Consider the following 18377-nt stretch of genomic DNA (forward strand, 5'->3'; position numbering starts at 1 on the left):
CGGACACCTGAAAAGCATGTGTGTAAATTGTAGAAGACCAGTATGTAGAATACTATTGAATTTTGAAAAGTAGTTCTGAGAAAAACTGATGACTCAACAATCCCATGTCACTCCCTTGCACAAAGTCCTGACTCTCTGGGAAAGTTTTCATTAATATGTAAGCACTTACTTCTCAGACCAAGATTACTTGGTCTGGAAGAGATTACTTTTACAAAGGAATCTTAAAAACTTGGACTTTGTGTTCTGATGTAGGGGGAAATCTCAATTTTTCCAGAACACAAATAAAAGCTGAAAATTATGACCACTTAGGTATCCAAAGACATTGAGGTTCACATGCGTCTCCCAGAGGGCATTTCTCTGGTTTATTAGCATGCAGTACAGCTGTTGGCAGCGTAAAAGTGCTAAGAGCTGTACTGCTGTCTTGGGGTTTCAATTCTTCTCTCTCTCATTAGTGGGTGTGTCACAGAAGTTGTGTGCTTCTGATTGAGGGATTGTTAGTTATTTGCTTGAACACCCTGCGGGAGGCAAAGTAGTACAATGCTTGGCGATAGACCTAGTCTAGATTTAGCAGCGTGCTGTGGAGAGGGATGTGCTATCACCTTTGATTCCCTGGTCAGTAGGAGAAACCAGAATTCACATACCATTTAAAGCCAGCCACTGTATGTTTTAAATTCCTGGAAAACACAAGCCAAGTTTCTTTGCCCTTCTCAGAATTTCTGGGCACAAAAAATAAGCCACTGCCTTGTTGTCCAGGATTGTCCACTTGTTTGGAGAAACTAAAAATAGTAATTTACCAACATGTGACACAGGCAAATAAGACATCATAGGTATGATGTGCAGGTGTGATGTCCTGCGCATATGCTGCCCTTTAGCAGAGCATATAAAACTGCAGGAGAGTTCAAATACATCTGTGCAAACAGCACAAGTGCTTGTGGAGGAAATCTTACCTTCTCTGTGAAGGCAGTGAGGACCATGGCATGGGTCATCGTTGATTCTCCAAAGGTTAATCGTTCTGCTTTGTTCATGTTCTTGACGGAGACACCGAACACCAGCTCATGATCAAACCTACAAGTAAGCCATACAAAGGAGGTGAACACAGAAGGAGGGATCAGTAAAATGTAATGTCCAGTGATTTATTGCACAGGGCTCTGACATACGTGTAGCTCCTTTTCAAATCTCAAGTGAGAATAAATACTAAGCGGGCCCGTTTTGGAATGCCGCTCACCAAGTACTAGGGAATTCAAGTAACTACACAAGCTCAAGGGATGGGCTGTGGAATAACCACATTTAGAGGGGTGCTACAAACCCTTCCTTTTTGCCTTGCAAGAGGCACAGCTGGGATATACTGCATCTAAGTTCCTCTCTCTTCAGCTAAGAATATTTTACATTAAAATTTCACAAGTGAATTAGCAACTGAGTACATTTTCAGAGTATCAGCATTTCAATTTACAGCCAAAAAAGGGGATTTAACAGAAATAGAGGTCCAAATGCACACTTGTCTCACTCATTTTGGGTAAAAAGATTGGAAACATTTTTTGGACAACATTTGTCACCGTAGCATTTTCAATTTGTAGCCGGATTGCCATGAAGAGAGAGCCCAGAAAACAATTGTGTTTTAATTTCCTGCACTTACACATTCAGGTCCATGATGCCCAGCTTGCTATAGAAGTATTTTCCAACATCGCAGCCGAACCACACAGCCTAAAAATAGGAGAAAGTAGTCATGCCTAGGCCACATCCCAAGATGGACTCTTGTACCACAGAAGAGGGGGAAAAAAGTGCCACTGATTGGAAGACGACACAAACCTCGCCATCTTTAATGGAAGCTGCAGCTATCTTCTTCAACAGATCAACAGGCTGGTTGTTGTAGAGTGTTTTTCTTCCTCCCACCACGTTGCCCAGGTATGCTACCGTGTATAGCTTGTTGTACTGGTTCTGGGGTCGAGGATCATTCACTAGACAAATCTGCCATGAATAAGGTGTCACTAGTTAAATTACAAATCAATTGAAGCCTCAAAGAAAGAAGTAACTCTTGGTATATCAAATTAGTTCTGCTCTAGCTAGCTGACCATCCCATGCAAGTGAGGACAGCTTCAGCTGGAACAGAGGTTTACTGAATGCAACAGAAAACATGCTCTAAGCTGGTCTACATATCCTTAAGTGCTGCAAAGGAATATCATTCTATTCTAATTAATATTTTATCATCAAGGCCCCCCTGGCTAAGCCACTCGAGATCTTACAGCAGCATGAAAACATGATTCAAGTACAGTTAATCCATAAAAAACTCATCCAAATTCACACAAAACCAAATGAGAGGCGCAGTGCAAATACAAAAAGGGATGTCTATGTAGTAAGGAAGAAGGAAATAAATTCAAGGCTAACTGACTCAATTGATCGCTTGCTATGGGGAATGTGTGAGGCTGTGTAAAAAACCCTACTTCAGCAACAGCACATTGTACTATACGTTTAGCATTAAAAAGGGGCTCCAGATACAGCAGGCATTGGTTGTATTCTCCAACCTTGTCTTCCATGTTGAAGAGGGGTTTGATGTGTTCCTGGTAGAACTGCAGTGGTGTCACAGGGCCAATCTTGTGGTAGTTCTTCTCCTTATCTCGGAATTCCCAGGAGAAGGTCTCAGGAGGGTTCCCCAAACAGCTGCTCACTATTCTGAATACCTGCACAGGAAAGCCGATATGGCATGAACATTCATCCAAGCCTTCTGTCAATTAAGCACCAAAATTCTGCAGCTGGGCCAGCGATAGAACTGCCATTAGTCAATTGATATCTTCACATGGGGACCAACTGCAGAATCAGCCCCTTAATGTTTATATTTAAGACATCAGAATAACCCTATGCTGGTCAGTTTCCCCCATCCAGTACTAAGAACCCATGTTCTGCAACACCACCTAACAACAAATTAAAGTCCACAAAATCCTGCGCTTCCTCACCATGCTAGAAACACCACAGGTTCCTGCTCAAGCTTTTTGTGATTTTTCTCAGGCACTAATATATTCAATTGCCAGCTGTATGACTATAGTAGCAGTGAAATAAAAACATATATGGCTCAGCTGAAACACTGCCCAATCCTTAACCCTAGCAACTGCATCGAAGTGCAGTGAAACCTTCCCCTAGATAGAAGCTGTGTTTAGACTGTGCAATGGAACCAAAAGTGGTTACAGTTGAAGACCACAATAAGGACAGTTTGAGACAGAAAAAGTTGCCAGGCCAGCTGCCACCTTTCAGAAGGTGGCATATACAAATTATTACCCTCCCTCCAGGTAGCATATACAAATATTGTTTGGGAAAGGGCTCTAACAACGTATGTCGTGTCTTATGGACGCCATAATCTGTTCTCCTAGCATACATGCACAGAAATGTTTTCATTCTGACGGTACACCTCCATTAATCACTTTTCCTTCTGCGAGATGATTTGGATTTCTGCTCTTTGGAAATCCCAGCATAATCTTCTGGTCTGTTTTAATATATTTAACAATACCTATATTTAGGGTTAAGTATAATTTTACTGAAGGGCTCTGTTGATTTTGTGACATCCTTGGTTGAAATACATAGTCCTTGATAGCTGACATGCATTTATTAATTTCTATTAGATTAAGGATCTTTGGCTAGATTTCAGGGGGACTGTATCCCTTTAAATGAACTTCTCTTTAAGAGGCCAGGCTAGTGGTGGTCTATTATCCGACTATAGAAGTGCTCAACTTTTTTCCTGCCCTGAAGAACTTATAATCTAATAAGGATAACAGAAGAAATCAGTTCTTAAGTGGAAACAAGGGCATGGGCTCAAGTTTTTATTGGAGAAATTCCCACTTGTTTAGTTTTTATAGAACATGTTTCCAATAAAGGTTTTAAAGAACAAATTTAAATCCCTGGCCTCCTACAAAATGATTGATTCTCACACAGATTAAGTTTGCACAAAGATAACTATTGCCAGTGGACATCCCCATTTACCTCAGATGGGCCCGTTTCTACATCAAATTACAGAAATAAAAACAGATCAATGGAGAATGCCTAAGGAAACCAACAGGCAAACTGGTTCCAACCAAAGGAAGGAAAAGTGATGGAGACGAAAGTCTCGAGTCAAGAGCAACCTTGCCTGAAATGGTCTCCTTGGCTTGTTTACCACCACACTCGCCATAGGCCACCCCTCAGTATCTCCAAAGCTTCCTCTTTCAATACCCAGGGGACACTTGTTTCAACTAAGCAGAGCTTTCTATCACTCTGGTGACAGCTAACAATAGGGTAATGTAAGGACACAGTGGCTTTTTGTTTTAAACGAAAACAGGCAGGGAGAAGGGCCACTGCTGATAAGGTAGAGTCCACAAAAAGAACACACTGAAGCCAGAAAAATTCAAATAAAATCTAGTGACCTGAACTTGTGACCTCCCACATGCTGCTTTGATAAGGGGCATCTATCTACTGGAACACAAGAGATTCAGTATTCACCCCAAGACTATGCAACTGCTCAGCTTCAGATAAAGGATTGGTGCCCATGATAAGGAAATTGAGTCATAGAAATTTGCAAATGAACTCAGTGGAGATGAATGGTGTATAAATCTGGTTTGCCAGGCACAAAACTTGAACTCTAATGTACAGAGAAATGCTTCTGAACAAGTGAAGCAAGACAGTATAGTCCACCTTTAAAACTGCTAAATGCTTCTGCAGGTTTAGAGTTGACAGCTGGCAATGCTAATTACAACATTTCCCAAGAGGAAATCCACTTAAATGGTAGTCAACCAGTAGTGTTGCAACAGGAAGAACAGGGGCTAACTCAGAGGAAGAAACAGCTTTTTTTAAAAAAGCACACGCAACAACTCTCCAGATTCTGACAGAAATTAGTGCGCCATTAATGAGCTTTGCTTCCAGTTTCTAATGCTGGAAACTAGGAGACTCTAAACAAAGCAAATGAAAAATGTAAATCTGCAATGAACTCTAGGTCTCTGCCTTTTCTGAATTAACCAAGCCATCCCAGGAGGCTTCAGGTTAACGCTGCAATTAAGCCCTCCAGTGGATGTCTGCATGCAAAGCCTAAAGATGGGAATCCTGTTAATAATATTAAACTACAAAAAGGTAATTTGCAATGTACTGAAGGGTAGAATCAGTAAGGTAAGAGGTCATTTGGCCCCTAGCAGGGCATGTTTGATGGAATATAAAGGGTTTTGTTTTAACATACAAATGTGTTAAGAACACAGTACCAGTTTTGCTATCACCACATTTCTTATTCTAACTTTAGAACTGGGGATAGTGAAGCTGTGGATTTGTGCATGAATTGCAGCAATTACTACCAGAGAGGGACCCAGGAGCTACCATTTACACAAGGCACAGAAAAGAATAATTTAACAGGAAGCTTTTGAGAAGTTTGCTGAAGGGAGGGGAAGGAAAAGGAGATTTACATCTGTAAATCTTCTCCAAAAGAGCTGGTACAAGATGACCCAGTGGGCCTGTACAATCAGACACTTCTGACAGAGGTATATCCATAAACTTCTGTAAGTAGAGAATACAGAAATGTATCTTTTTTTAGAAATACACATGGCCATATACACCAATCTTAACATACTATGGGCAATAAGTTTGCTGCTTCTAATCCATTACTGTTGGCTATTTGAAAAAAAACAAACAGAGAACCAAATAAGATGAAAATAGGGTATGGCATCTCTTGCATTTAAGCCAACCATACAGCAGCGCAAAGTGCTAACCTTTAAACTGTGGAGGGGTGAGAACCGGACAACGCACCCTACTTTAAAGCTAATTTGCACGTGTGAGACGCTGTAAATGCATACAGAGAGGTACTTGGATAGTTGGCCTTTAAGAAAAAGCAACTCGATTTCTTAATTGGGAAAGTGATTGCAATGCTGCATATTTAGCACAAAGTTTTTTCCACATGCTAACACCTGAGAAGCTGAACTTTCGTTCTTCTTTTCTGCTCTCATGGGGAATTTCTGCAACACCACGTGTGCTGCACAACTAAGTTTACAGTGGGTATACAGAACATAGTTTCCAGTTCTTCTAGCCCTTGCTAGTTAGACCAGGCTGTACATATTATTTTGGTCTCTTGAGAACAAAAATGCTGGGGTTTAGAGTCTGTTAACTACACCTGGAAGAGGAAATCTTCAGCTGGTGTAAAGTGTCCTAGCTCCACAACTCACCCAAGTGTTTAAATGCAATGGTAACCCAAAAATGTAAAGAACAGTTTATGCAAGAAAACATTACTAAAAAATAAAAATCACTTAGTAACACTTCAGACAGTACATGGCCATCTGGGGTCACCCTGATTTTTGTACAATAGAAGGGGTTTGTTTTGTACTTTGCAGATAGTTCTAGAATAAAAGTAAGCCAGAATTACTTCATCTGTAGCAGCTTGCTTCTGCTATGGAAAGAATCAGGTTATATATATGTATATTACCTCCTCTATCATAGTGTCCTTTGCAGCAGTGAGTTCTTCCTTAGTTGACCTACTTGCTACCATGTTTCTTAGCCGCACACAGTACTCCCTCATCTGTTTAAAAAGAAAAGGCCATTTTATCACTAATGGGACCACAAAAAGTATAGATTTGCAAAGCCTGTACATGTTAGAAAGTCAAGATTTGCTTTATGGATCTCTATTAAGCATCCATCACAAAAGGTTTGTTTACAGAAAAAAATCCCTATTGATACTACTATTAAGAGTTGGTTCTTTATATTAAATTTTAGAACAATCTAAAACCAACCTTTCAGGCTGGTTGGTTTGCCAGGATTCAAGCTGAAGACTGGAACATGGCAGCCCCAAGCAACACCATTAAACCTCTGGTTTAATTTCACCATGCCTATTTTATTTACCAACTCATCTCTATAGATTTCTGGGGATTGTTGTCCCTTGATCACATGCTTGTAAATTGCCAAAACAAAGCTTTCACTGGAGAGCTTTGATTGCCATTTCATTTTTTGCCACAGTGGATTCAGATCCATGTCTGATTGCCTAAACCTGCTTTCTTCCTTGGTCAGTCACTTCAGTATTTCACATGGCACTGGATGCTTTTCCTATGCAAGCTGGTTTTGGTTCCATCCTAAGCTCTGTATTTTTAAAATCCATACTTGTAAATCTTAGCCACTATACTTGGCATCATGAGAGCCTTGATCTCTTGGTGGATGGCACAGTGGAAAACTAGCTCTCCCTGGATACACGAAGTTTACAGAAAAATCTTCTGCCAGCCACATACGTAGAATTTTTCCTTTGGGAGTTAGAGAAATAATGACCATTGTAAAAAGTGCCACAGAGGACATTTTCAAGCTACTGTTTGAAATCAAGAGTTTAAAACCCTGCTAGTAGCAGCTATTCATGCACCTACTTCCTCTTTCTTTCCCAGCATTTTAGGGCCATTCCCCCTTTGCCTTTTAACCCTTACAAATGCAGTGTTTGCATAGAAGCAAGGAAGTACCCACACTGGCTTTTAATGCTTTGATCAATAAAGAAAATTTAAGGAAACTAGTCAGGAACATCTGGAGCTTATGGTTTCTTCCCATCGGTCTAACCACTGAGTTTTAGCACAATTTCAAATCCTTTACCTTATGATTCAAAATCTCATTCATCTTTCTGGAGGCCTCTGTGGTGTAAGATTCAGGGAAATTCTTCTTGGGGATAACACCATGTTTTTCTAGAAAGAAAAAGTTGACAAATATTATCAATTGATAATCTTGTATGCAGTGTAATTAACCTGTGTCAGTCCCAGGATATTAGAGAGAGAAAGTACATGAAATATCTTATTGGACCAGCTTCTGTCGGTGAGAGAGAAGCTTCCAAGCCATACAGAGCTCTTCTTCAGGTCTGGGAAAGATACTCCCAGCATCACAGCTAAATGGATGTTCCACCTTGTATTTAGCTGCGACACTCAGCATCTTTCCCAGACCTGAAGAAGAGCTTTGTGGGCTCAGAAGCTTGTCTCTCTCACCTACTGAAGCTGGTCCAATAAAAGATATTCGCTCACCCACCTTGTCTCTGATTGACAATCTTTCTATACGGTCAGTGTTGACTCTGCTCATACCCATGGGAAGTCTTAACTCACCTGATTTCTATGAAGATTGTCTGTCGCAGAGGTCTCTTATAAAAGAAAGAAGAAGCCAAAGGTTATGTTTTTTGTCTGAGTCTTCCTCTGTCTTTGTTAAGTATAAATTCAGCTGGGTTCCCCATAAAGATAGAGTCCTTCAGTGATCAGACATGACAATCTGCCATTTGTAAACTTATTTCTCCTCAACTAATTAATGTTATTTAAGAAGCTCTTTCACCAGAAATTTGACTCTTCTTAGATTAAGCTACCAACCCAGTTCACTAAAAATATATCAACCTCTTATGTGCTATACCACGTATTTGGTCTTAAGGTGAAATGAAGAACTTCCAAACCTTCCCTTCTCCAGGGCAACAGAAAAAGTGCTTTATCCTCAAAGCTATGAGATGTAGCTTTGTAGTTGCTAATAGAGTAGTAACAGTTAGGTTAATTAATATTTACATTGTGGTAGCACTCAGAAGCTCCACAGTTCTAGGTGCTGGAACAAAGGTACATAGTCCCTGGACATGCAGCATACAGTCTAAGGAACAGTCTCCTTTCTGCAGTAAGTCTTTGCAAGACAATTAGGCAAGAAAGGGCAGGTAAAGGCAGTTACAACATTCCAGAAAACAAAATCCTTTTGTGCAGTTTGTGCTGATTTTAAGCACTCATTACCCTACAAACTTATTACACCAGTGCATAGTCCACATGAAGTCAAGCAACCTCTGAATCCACCTATGTGAATTCAACTATATCTTGACAAATTTTTCGCTTAAAGAACAGCCCTACCCTGAGCAGCAGCCTTGTAAAGTTGGCACAGTGGAGTTCCACAGTCATTTTGTCTCATTCCATATCCCATTTATCATAGAATCATAGAATATCAGGGTTGGAAGGGACCTCAGGAGGTCATCTAGTCCAACCCCCTGCTCAAAGCAGGACCAATTCCCAATTTTTGCCCCAAATCCCTAAATGGCCCCCTCAAGGATTGAACTCACAACCCTGGGTTTAGCAGGCCAGTGCTCAAACCACTGAGCTATCCCTCAGCTTGCAAGAACATTTTTCCTGCTAGCCCTACAAACATCCTGGGCTCTGACAGCCAATATGGGTTCTTACCTTGTGCACCAGTAACATTATGCACAGGTATAAGTGAAGGCAATTCCATTTCTCTGGATTATTACCACTCACGGAGTTACACATTTTCATAATCAGGAGACCATCAAGGTGCATGGGTGTGGCTGAGGGCCCCATTTGGCCTGGTCCTACCACAGGCAGTGCACAATAAGGAGAGAACCCAGAGTTCAGGGTGAGTTTATAGGGACAACTGTTTGACATTTTTACCAGTGAATGTTGAGCAAATCTGTTATGGGGGTGGGGGCTGTTAGCCCAGCATTCTGCAATGGGACTCCATGGCTTTGGAACTCACTTCTTCCTTTGAGCATAACAGCAAAACTGGGGAGTTTAACATTTGTTGCCCCATTTATGTTGTTTCTTAACAATTGGGATGCAAGAGTACTTTACAGAGTCTTTTTGACAACAAGTATCTTGTTGAGGGTGCCTAGAACCTGGGATGAGTTCCCTTTTGGGTAGTGGAGTAGAAGTTTAAGTAAATTGGAGATAGAAAACAGTGAGGATATGAATACCCACATGTGATTTCTGTTTTAATCCACATACAAGAACTCATCCCCCCCTTGACTCTCCACTAAATGTTGGTACGATGCTTGCAGGAAGACTGTCATAAGTTTCTGGGTATGCTTCAAGTATTAAGAGTTGAACTACTAGATTAGTGAATAATTAAGTGCATAAATTTGCTCCCACCTGTGGTTTCTACAGCCAGTGTTTATATTCTAAAGAAAGTTAAAACTGGTTTAGTCGGATTCCACTCCCTGATTTTAGGTAGTCAAAGCCATAAGAAGGGAGGTAATGACAGAGGTTAGCCCAATGCTTTTAAGTAGATCACATTTGTGGTTTGTTGCAGTCAGGTTTAAGGGGGACAAATTGCCACCTCAACTATGGCAAAACTAAAGGAAAGCAAGTTAATCTTGGACTCAAGACATGGTTCTTAGTGCTTATAATACTAGGTTTTTTTAATTTGGGGTATACATTTAAGTTGAGCCTCTATTATGGGGTCTTTAAAAAATTTCCATGCAGCTTGCAGGGATTTCACTCTAGGTGCTGTACCCTTTAATTTCTGTTTAACCTCCTCACTTGTGTAGTTCCCCCTTTCTGAAGTTAAATGCTAGAGCGTCGGGCTGCTGGGGTGTTTTCCCCACCACAGGGATGTTAATTTGAATTATATTATGGTCACTATTTCAGAGGGATCCAGCTATAGTCACCTCTTGGAACAGATCCTGTGCCCCACTTAGGACTAAATCAAGAATTTGCCTCTCCTCTTGTGGGTTCCAGGACTAGCTGCTCTGAGAAGCAGGCATTAAGGTGTCAAGAAACTATTTCTGCATCCCGTCCTGAGGTGACATGTACCCAGTCAGTCAATATGGGGATAGTTGAAATCCCCCATTGAGTTTATTTTTAGAGCCTCTCTAATCTCCCTGAGCATTTCAGAGTCACTAGCACCATCCTGGTCAGGTGGTTGGTAATATATCCCTACTGCTATACAATTATTATTAGAGCATGGAATTACTATCCATAGAGATTCTGTGGTACAGTTTGGTGTAGTACACTTAAATTTTTACTTCATTTGATTCTATGCTTTCACATATAGTGCCACTCCATCAGTACAATCTGTTAAATCCTTCAGATTGATTTTGTACTCTGGTATTACTGTGTCCCATTGATTATTCTCATTCCACCAAGTTTCTGTGATGCTTATTATATCCATATCCTCATTTTACATGAGGCAGTCTAGTTCACCCATCTTATTATTTAGACTTCTAGCATTTGAATACAAGCACTTTAAAAAGTTGTCACTTTTTAGCTGTCTGCCATTACATGATGTAATTCAATGGGACTTTCATTTGACTGTTTTTCCATCAGATTCTACCTGTATTTTATAATCTTCCATCCTTTCCTAGGACAGAGAATCTCCATTAATAGACCCTCCCTGAAGGGACGTCTCTGTCCGAACCACTTGCTCCGCTGCACCTGTTGGCTTTTCCTCAGCCCTTAGTTTAAAAACTGCTCTACAACCTTTTTAATGGTAAGTGCCAGCAATCTGGTTCCATTTTGGTTTAGGTGGAGCCTGTAGAGGCTCCCCCTTTCCCAAAAGTTTCCCCAGTTCCTAATAAAACTAAACCCCTCCTCCCTACACTATTGTCTCATCCATTCATTGAGACCCTGCAGTTTTGCCTGTCTAACTGGCCCTGCACATGGAACTGGAAGCATTTCAGAGAATACTACAATGGAGGTCCTGGACTTCATATCTTCATAAATGATCTGGAGGATGGTGTGGATTGCACTCTCAGCAAATTTGCGGATGATACTAAACTGCGGATGATACTAAAGTGGTAGATACGCTGGAGGGCAGGGATAGGATACAGAGGGACCTAGACAAATTGGAGGATTGGGCCAAAAGAAATCTGATGAGGTTCAGTAATGATAAGTGCAGGGTCCTGCACTTAGGACGGAAGAACCCAATGCACAGCTACAGACTAGGGACCGAATGGCTAGGCAGCAGTTCTGCGGAAAAGGACCTAGGGGTGACAGTGGACCAGAAGCTGGATATGAGTCAGCAGTGTGCCCTTGTTGCCAAGAAGGCCAACGGCATTTTGGGATGTATAAGTAGGGGCATAGCGAGCAGATCGAGGGACGTGATCGTTCCCCTCTATTCGACATTGGTGAGGCCTCATCTGGAGTACTGTGTCCAGTTTTGGGCCCCACACTACAAGAAGGATGTGGATAAATTGGAGAGAGTCCAGCGAAGGGCAACAAAAATGATTAGGGGTCTGGAACACATGACTTATGAGGAGAGGCTGAGGGAACTGGGATTGTTTAGTCTGCAGAAGAGAAGAATGAGGGGGGATTTGATAGCTGCTTTCAACTACCTGAGAGGTGGTTCCAGAGAGGATGGTTCTAGACTATTCTCAGTGGTAGAAGAGGACAGGACAAGGAGTAATGGTCTCAAGTTGCAGTGGAGGAGGTTTAGGTTGGATATTAGGAAAAACTTTTTCACTAAGAGGGTGGTGAAACACTGGAATGCATTACCTAGGGAGGTGGTGGAATCTCCTTCCTTAGAAGTTTTTAAGGTCAGGCTTGACAAAGCCCTGGCTGGGATGATTTAATTGGGGATTGGTCCTGCTTTGAGCAGGGGGTTGGACTAGATGACCTCCTGAGGTCCCTTCCAACCCTGATATTCTATGATTCAATCTCTTACCTAACAGCCTAAATTTGGCCTCCAGGACCCCTCTCCAATCTTTCCCTGTGTCATTGGTACCTACATGTACCATGACCACCAGCTCCTCCCCAGCACTACACATAAGTCTATCTAGATGCCTCAAGAGATCTGCAACCTTCACACCAGGCAGGCAAGTCACCATGAGGTTCTCCTGGTCATCGCAAACCCAGCAATATAGGTGTCCAATGATTGAATCATATATTACTCTATTACCTGTCTCTTCCTAATAACTGGCGTTCACTCCCCCGGAGAGGTATCCTCAATGCAAGAGGATACCATGACATCTGGAATGAGGGTCCCAACTATGGCATTGTTTCCCTCTGCTCCAGTTGGATGTTCTCCTTCCCTGAGACTTTCATCCTCCTCAACAGCACAGAGGCTGCCAGACATGGGGTTGGACCATTCTATTGTGTCCTGGAAAGTCTCATCTGTGTACCTCTCTGCCTCTTTGCTCCTCCAGTTCAGCCACCCTGGTCTCCAAAACCTGTCCATGGTCTCTGAGGGCCAGGAGCTCCTTGCACCGAATGCACACATATGCCACCTGCCCATAGGGCAGGGAATCATACATACTGCATCAGTGCAATAAACTGGATAGCCCCCACTCTGTTGCTGGACTTCTGCCTGCATTCTCTTTTTACTCCTGCAGCTCATTCCTTTGTTGATGTTTTAATTTTATCAGGGGGTAGTTTTGGCTTTAAGTTTAAAGAATGTTCGGTGTATCTAGCCCCCAGCTCATGCTTCCCCTGCCACTAGCTGTTCCTGTTTGCTAGCTCCTCTGGTCACTTAGGAGGAGTTGCATTAATTCCAAACTAGGTTTTGAAAAGGAGAGGGAGGAAGGCTGCAGCATGGAGAAACCAACACAACACAGGAAAGTTCTGTTAATCTTTCAGTTTGAGGTCTTATTTGTTACTCTGATTAGTACCTCTAACCTAAATTGGTTTAGCATTGGCAGCCTTTATGCAAGTTGTTTCAGTCCATCAAGCAAGAGAACCACTTAGTGTTACGTAATGACATCACTTATGTCAAGTGAGTTGTGTGGGAATCCTGTCACTATCTTAAATGGATTATTTGTCCTTTACTATCACTAGATTGCTGTGATTAGTGGAACTACAAATAAATACTACTCGTTAAAGTAGTCTAGTGTGCAGCACTGTACAATCTATGATGCCTGTAGGACATTGGGCTAGCAGTATAAAAATAATACACGGCTGTAAACATTAGTTACTTCACTCCTGAAGTTTCAGGAAAGAGTTTCAGGAAGCCCTTTCAGTCACCATTTGTCTTACCAACAATATTAACCAGCATATCCCACTGTCCTCCATCATTGGTGGGGTTGGAAAGCAGGAACTGCATCAGCCTGTCTTCTACAGGCTTGTTTTTCTGAGCCGTTTCCACAAAGGCATTTAAAAAATAGTAGCAGCGTTCAATCTGGAACAGGACAGATAGGGTAACTTAATCTTTGCTTCTAACATGCCATCTGTTACTTCATTCCTGGGTGTATGCACTTCTTTGCAAATCTCACGAGAGGCGGGGGGGAAGGAAGGGGACGGATGACACCTCCCCCGTCGACTCCACTTCAGCCTCTCGCCATGGTGAAGTACAGGAGTCGACGGCAGAGTGATCAGGGATAGTTTTATCATGTCTACACTAGATACAATAAATCGATCCCCGATAGATCGACAACTACCTGCCGATCTGGCGGCTAGTGTAGTTGTACCCTTAGTTATTAGGGCTAGCTGCTCTTAAACAGCCACTGTTGGAAGCAAACAAGTGAATTAACTTCCAGCAGTGTGTCACAGGGACAAGAATAAGGCAGCTTTAGTGGAAAACAGCGTTGTTCCCATCAAGCTTCCTACACAGATCCTTCAGAGGACTTCAACATCTTGAAACAAAAAATGCTACTCTTCCAAACAAATTTAAAACCCCCCACCATTTTCTCCTCAATCAAGGAACACTTGCTCCCCACCCACATCTAAAAATTGTGCTTGGAAAGGACTTCTGAAGACTGCTTTCAGTGTTTCTCCTTGGCACCTTAGGAAAAGTCTGAATGTCTGGATAGAGGGAAATCAGACTGCCAGTGTTGTTTGCATGAGTAAAACGTCCCCCAAGAAGAGTCTATGGCCAGCACTACTGTACCTTATCCCAGTAGAATAGATATGCTTGGCTAAACTCAAACTCTTCAATGTTAAACTTCTTCATGACAGGAAGACGCATCACATTCAGACATGAGAAGATCCAGCATCTCCCTGAAAGAGAGCAAAGGAACAAGAATTAAACTGTCCAGCTTTACAAAGATTTGCACAGGCTATATTTAAACACAAGGTTTATATGGGGCTTTTCAGACTCACTCGTTTACAGTATTAAACAAAAAAAATTCTCACACACAGATCAAGTGATCAAACGAGCAAAGAGATCTTGGCATCCCAGATCCTGACTTCTACCCCAGCTCTGCTGGTGACTCCCATCTGATCTGTGAAAAACCTTATAGAGTTTAAGTATCTTTGGTGACCTTTATATTAAATTAATGGTTTCTGTATTATTGTGGGAGTGGATGATCAAAGGACTATATTGAACAATTTGGCAGACAAGAATGGACTTTAGACAAAGTGTTGAGTGGTTTGCCTGGGGAATCTCTAGGAGGAGATGAATGCAAATTTTCACTTCCAGTTATCCAACAAACCTAGCCTTTTGAAGTTACGCCTGGAGAGACCCCCACTGGGTGCTGATTATCAGAGCCCTTATTGGAGGGTGGGTGCTCTCTGCCCAAGAGAGATGACAGTTAAGGAGCCAGGAGCAGGTGCCAGCAATGGACCATGGAGGAGGAATACAGGTGAAGTTGCCCTGAACTGTGACAGTCACTTTATTTCTCTTTATCTCAGTTTCCATAGCTATAAAATATACAATATGTATCTATTCATAGGGAAAGTTGAAAGGATTTTTTAAGGAGCTTTGAAGATGAAAAGTAATAGATAAGGGCCAAGAATTATTAAAAGCCAAGCTGAAAAGGGCTATTTCAAACTGCTCTTGAATGTCATCACAGATCTGAGATGTCCAATATCAAAAGACAGTGGTGAAAATCTCTCATACAGATTAATCTAGAACAGAGGTGGGCAAACTACAGCCCGCACCTGATGCTTCAGACATTTTTATCCCGGCCCTCGCTTGACCCGCTCCAGCCGGGGAGTGGGATCAGGAGCTTGCCCGGCTCCACACGTGCCATGACACCGCATGGCTCCTGGAAGTGGTGGCATGTCCTCCTTCTGGCTCCTTGACATAGGGGCAGCCAAGGGACTCCACATGCTGCCCCCACCTCAAGTGCCACCTCCGCAGCTCCCATTGGCCGCAGTTCCCGGCCAATGGGAGCTGCGGAGGTGGCACCTGTATCTTTGCACAGAGATACAGTGGTCAGTACACAGAGCCGCCTGGCCGTGCCTCTGTATAGGAGGCAGAGTGGGGGCATGCTGCTGCTTCCAGGAGCTGCTTAAGGTAAGCGCTGCACAGAGCCTGCACCCTTCAGCCCCTCCCATGCCCCAACTCCCTGCTCCAGCCCTTATCCCCCTCCCACCCTCTGAACCCCTCGATCCCAGCCTGGAGCACCCTCCTGCACCCCAAACCCCTCATCCCCAGCCCCATCCCAGAGCCTGCACCCCCAGCTGTAGCCCACGCAACACCCCCACCCCCACACACCCCAACCTCAGCCCAGAGCCCACTCCTTCACCTTGAACTCCTCATTTCTGACCCCACCCCAGAGCCCGCACCTCCAGTTGGAGCCCTCACCCCAATCCCCAATTTCGTGAGCATTCATGGCCTGCAATACAATTTCCATACCCAGATGTGGCCCTCAGGCCAAAAAGTTTGCCCACCCCGATCTAGAACCTCTGCGTGGGAGGAAGCTACTGGTTCTGAAGAACTTTTCTCTGTCTGCCAAATCCATTGTAGGTTGAGTGACAACTTAGTAATTGCTTTTAACATTTGAAGGTAGAAATAGATCAGTCCGATTATCAATCTACAGTCTTAAACCAAGAGACTTTAAAACTGTCACAGGTCCAGTGACTGAGCAAGGCTCTTTTGGCACCAGTCCAAGACCACATCCAATTTCAGATCTCAGACCAATCTTATTTCCAAATTAGGGAAGAGTGCCATTTCTCTGAGTTCTCTGTTTGAGTAATTTCAACCTCAAAGGGCTTTGTCTATCGGTCACTATTCCCACAAGGCTAAGGAGTAGAGATGATGCTGTTTCTGAGTTCAAACTGTAAGAGCTCTTCCAGGTGATGTTTCATAAATGAGAAGGCAGTTTAAAACATAGCACCAGGCATCCATTGTAAATGTAACCTGGTTCATAGACTTATGCTGCCATAATTAATAAGTTTCAGAGTAACAGCCGTGTTAGTCTGTATTCGCAAAAAGAAAAGGAGTACTTGTGGCACCTTAGAGACTAACCAATTTATTTGAGCATGAGCTTTCGTGAGCTACAGCTCACTTCATCGGATGCATGCCGTGGAAACTGCAGCAGACTTTATATACACAGAGATCATGAAGTATATAAAGTCTGCTGCAGTTTCCACGGTATGCAGCCGATGAAGTGAGCTGTAGCTCACGAAAGCTCATGCTCAAATAAATTGGTTATTCTCTAAGGTGCCACAAGTCCTCCTTTTCTTTTTATAATTAATAAGGGTTTTGTTTTAAGAGCAGTCAAGGAACAGCCTATCTGACAAGTCTGGGGCTTGCAAAGAATTTCCCTTACCTGAGTTTTTCTGGTTAGTGACTGGCTTGCCTTCTACAGGCACGGTATGCTGGAACACGTGCACCGTCTCCTGCACCACTTGCCGATTGAGACACACTTCCAGTGGGTCACTGGTGGTTGCAACATTTCGAGCAAGCAAGAACTGTGGCGTTGACGCCAGATTTTTGGTGAAAGCCGCTATCTTTTCCAAGCTGAGCCCTGCTGAGCAAAGCAACGCACATTGCATCACACAAGCCGAGCGAGGCAGCCCTGGCATGTGTGGTCAGAGCCCCGAAGGGTCACACTACCTGAGAGCATGGAAATGGCTAACAAGGTACCTGGGGAACTTCCCTGCTGAGGGTACCCAAGAGGAGCCCAGGGCCAGACACCAGCTGGTCAAGCTCTGCCTGCAGCTGGGTGCCCCCACGGTGCTGGTACCCCTTATCCTAAGTGCCCCTACCCCCCAGGTCCCCCTGCATGCCCCCATCCCCACCCCCCATATGCCCCCATCCTCCAGGTACCGGTGACCCAGCTCCTCGGGTCCCCCTGCATGCCCCCCCACTCCATCCTCCAGGGACCGGTGTCCCCATATGTCCATCCCCCTACATACACCCCCCCGGGTCCCGGCTCTCCGGGTCCCCCTGCATGCCCCCCACCCCATCCTCTGGGGACTGGTGTCCCCGCATGTCCGTCCCCCCCCGGGTCCCGGCTCTCCGGGCCCCCCTGCATGCCCCCCGCCCCCCGGGGACCGGTGCCCCTCCCCCTTCCAGCGGAGCAGCCACCGCGCCCCCAGCCGGCTCCGGTCTCGCTTACCCAGGACGTTCATGGCGGGACCGGCGGCAGCGGCCCGGGCAGAAACAGGCCGGCGGCGGGGACGGAGGAGGCTCTTATAGCCCCGTCACCGGAAGTAGGAAGCGCAGCCGAAGCCGGCGAGGCGGGCGGGAGGACGGCGCGCGGAGACGGACATTCCACGCCGCTGGCGTTGCGCAGGCTCCCAACGCGGGCGGGGCCCCCGTCAGGCTCCTCCTGGGCCCAGCCCCGTCTTGCTGTTAAAGGGGCCGCGCCCAGCGCCTCCCGGCCCGCAGCTCGATTTGTGCAGTGGGGGTGCCGAGAGCCATTGAGCCAGACCGTAGCCCCCCCGTGTGTGATGGAAACCACTTGGAGCCAGGGGGACAGCAGCGCCCCCAGTTACAGCACCTAGGCCTGCTGCAGCCTCCCCCCACCCTGCCAAGCAGCGCAGGGTCTGGGCTGGGGCGGGCAGAGACCCCTGGGC

The 18377-nt window shown here is 44.3% G+C and overlaps 1 protein-coding gene across 2 annotated transcripts in view; it reads right to left on the reverse strand.

Annotated features, from left to right (window-relative positions):
- The window catches only part of BLMH (bleomycin hydrolase), a 37101-nt gene extending 19053 nt beyond the window's left edge, over nucleotides 1–18048 (reverse strand). The window contains exons 1-10 of one of the 2 annotated variants that reach the window (XM_048824122.2): nucleotides 17918–18048; nucleotides 17126–17326; nucleotides 14518–14627; nucleotides 13668–13809; nucleotides 7558–7646; nucleotides 6419–6511; nucleotides 2520–2675; nucleotides 1807–1965; nucleotides 1634–1701; nucleotides 948–1065 (exon numbers count right to left, since the gene is read on the reverse strand). In XM_048824122.2, the coding sequence (XP_048680079.1) occupies nucleotides 948–1065; nucleotides 1634–1701; nucleotides 1807–1965; nucleotides 2520–2675; nucleotides 6419–6511; nucleotides 7558–7646; nucleotides 13668–13809; nucleotides 14518–14627; nucleotides 17126–17326; nucleotides 17918–17930 (1149 nt within the window). In that variant the 5' untranslated portion in view covers nucleotides 17931–18048. The remainder of the gene's footprint in view (nucleotides 1–947; nucleotides 1066–1633; nucleotides 1702–1806; nucleotides 1966–2519; nucleotides 2676–6418; nucleotides 6512–7557; nucleotides 7647–13667; nucleotides 13810–14517; nucleotides 14628–17125; nucleotides 17327–17917) is intronic. The other variant, XM_048824123.2, reaches the window with a different exon arrangement.
- Between the last annotated feature and the right edge of the window lie 329 nt (nucleotides 18049–18377).

The sequence above is a fragment of the Caretta caretta genome, chromosome 17 (assembly GCF_965140235.1).
Source record: "Caretta caretta isolate rCarCar2 chromosome 17, rCarCar1.hap1, whole genome shotgun sequence".
NCBI classification, from domain to species: domain Eukaryota; kingdom Metazoa; phylum Chordata; order Testudines; family Cheloniidae; genus Caretta; species Caretta caretta.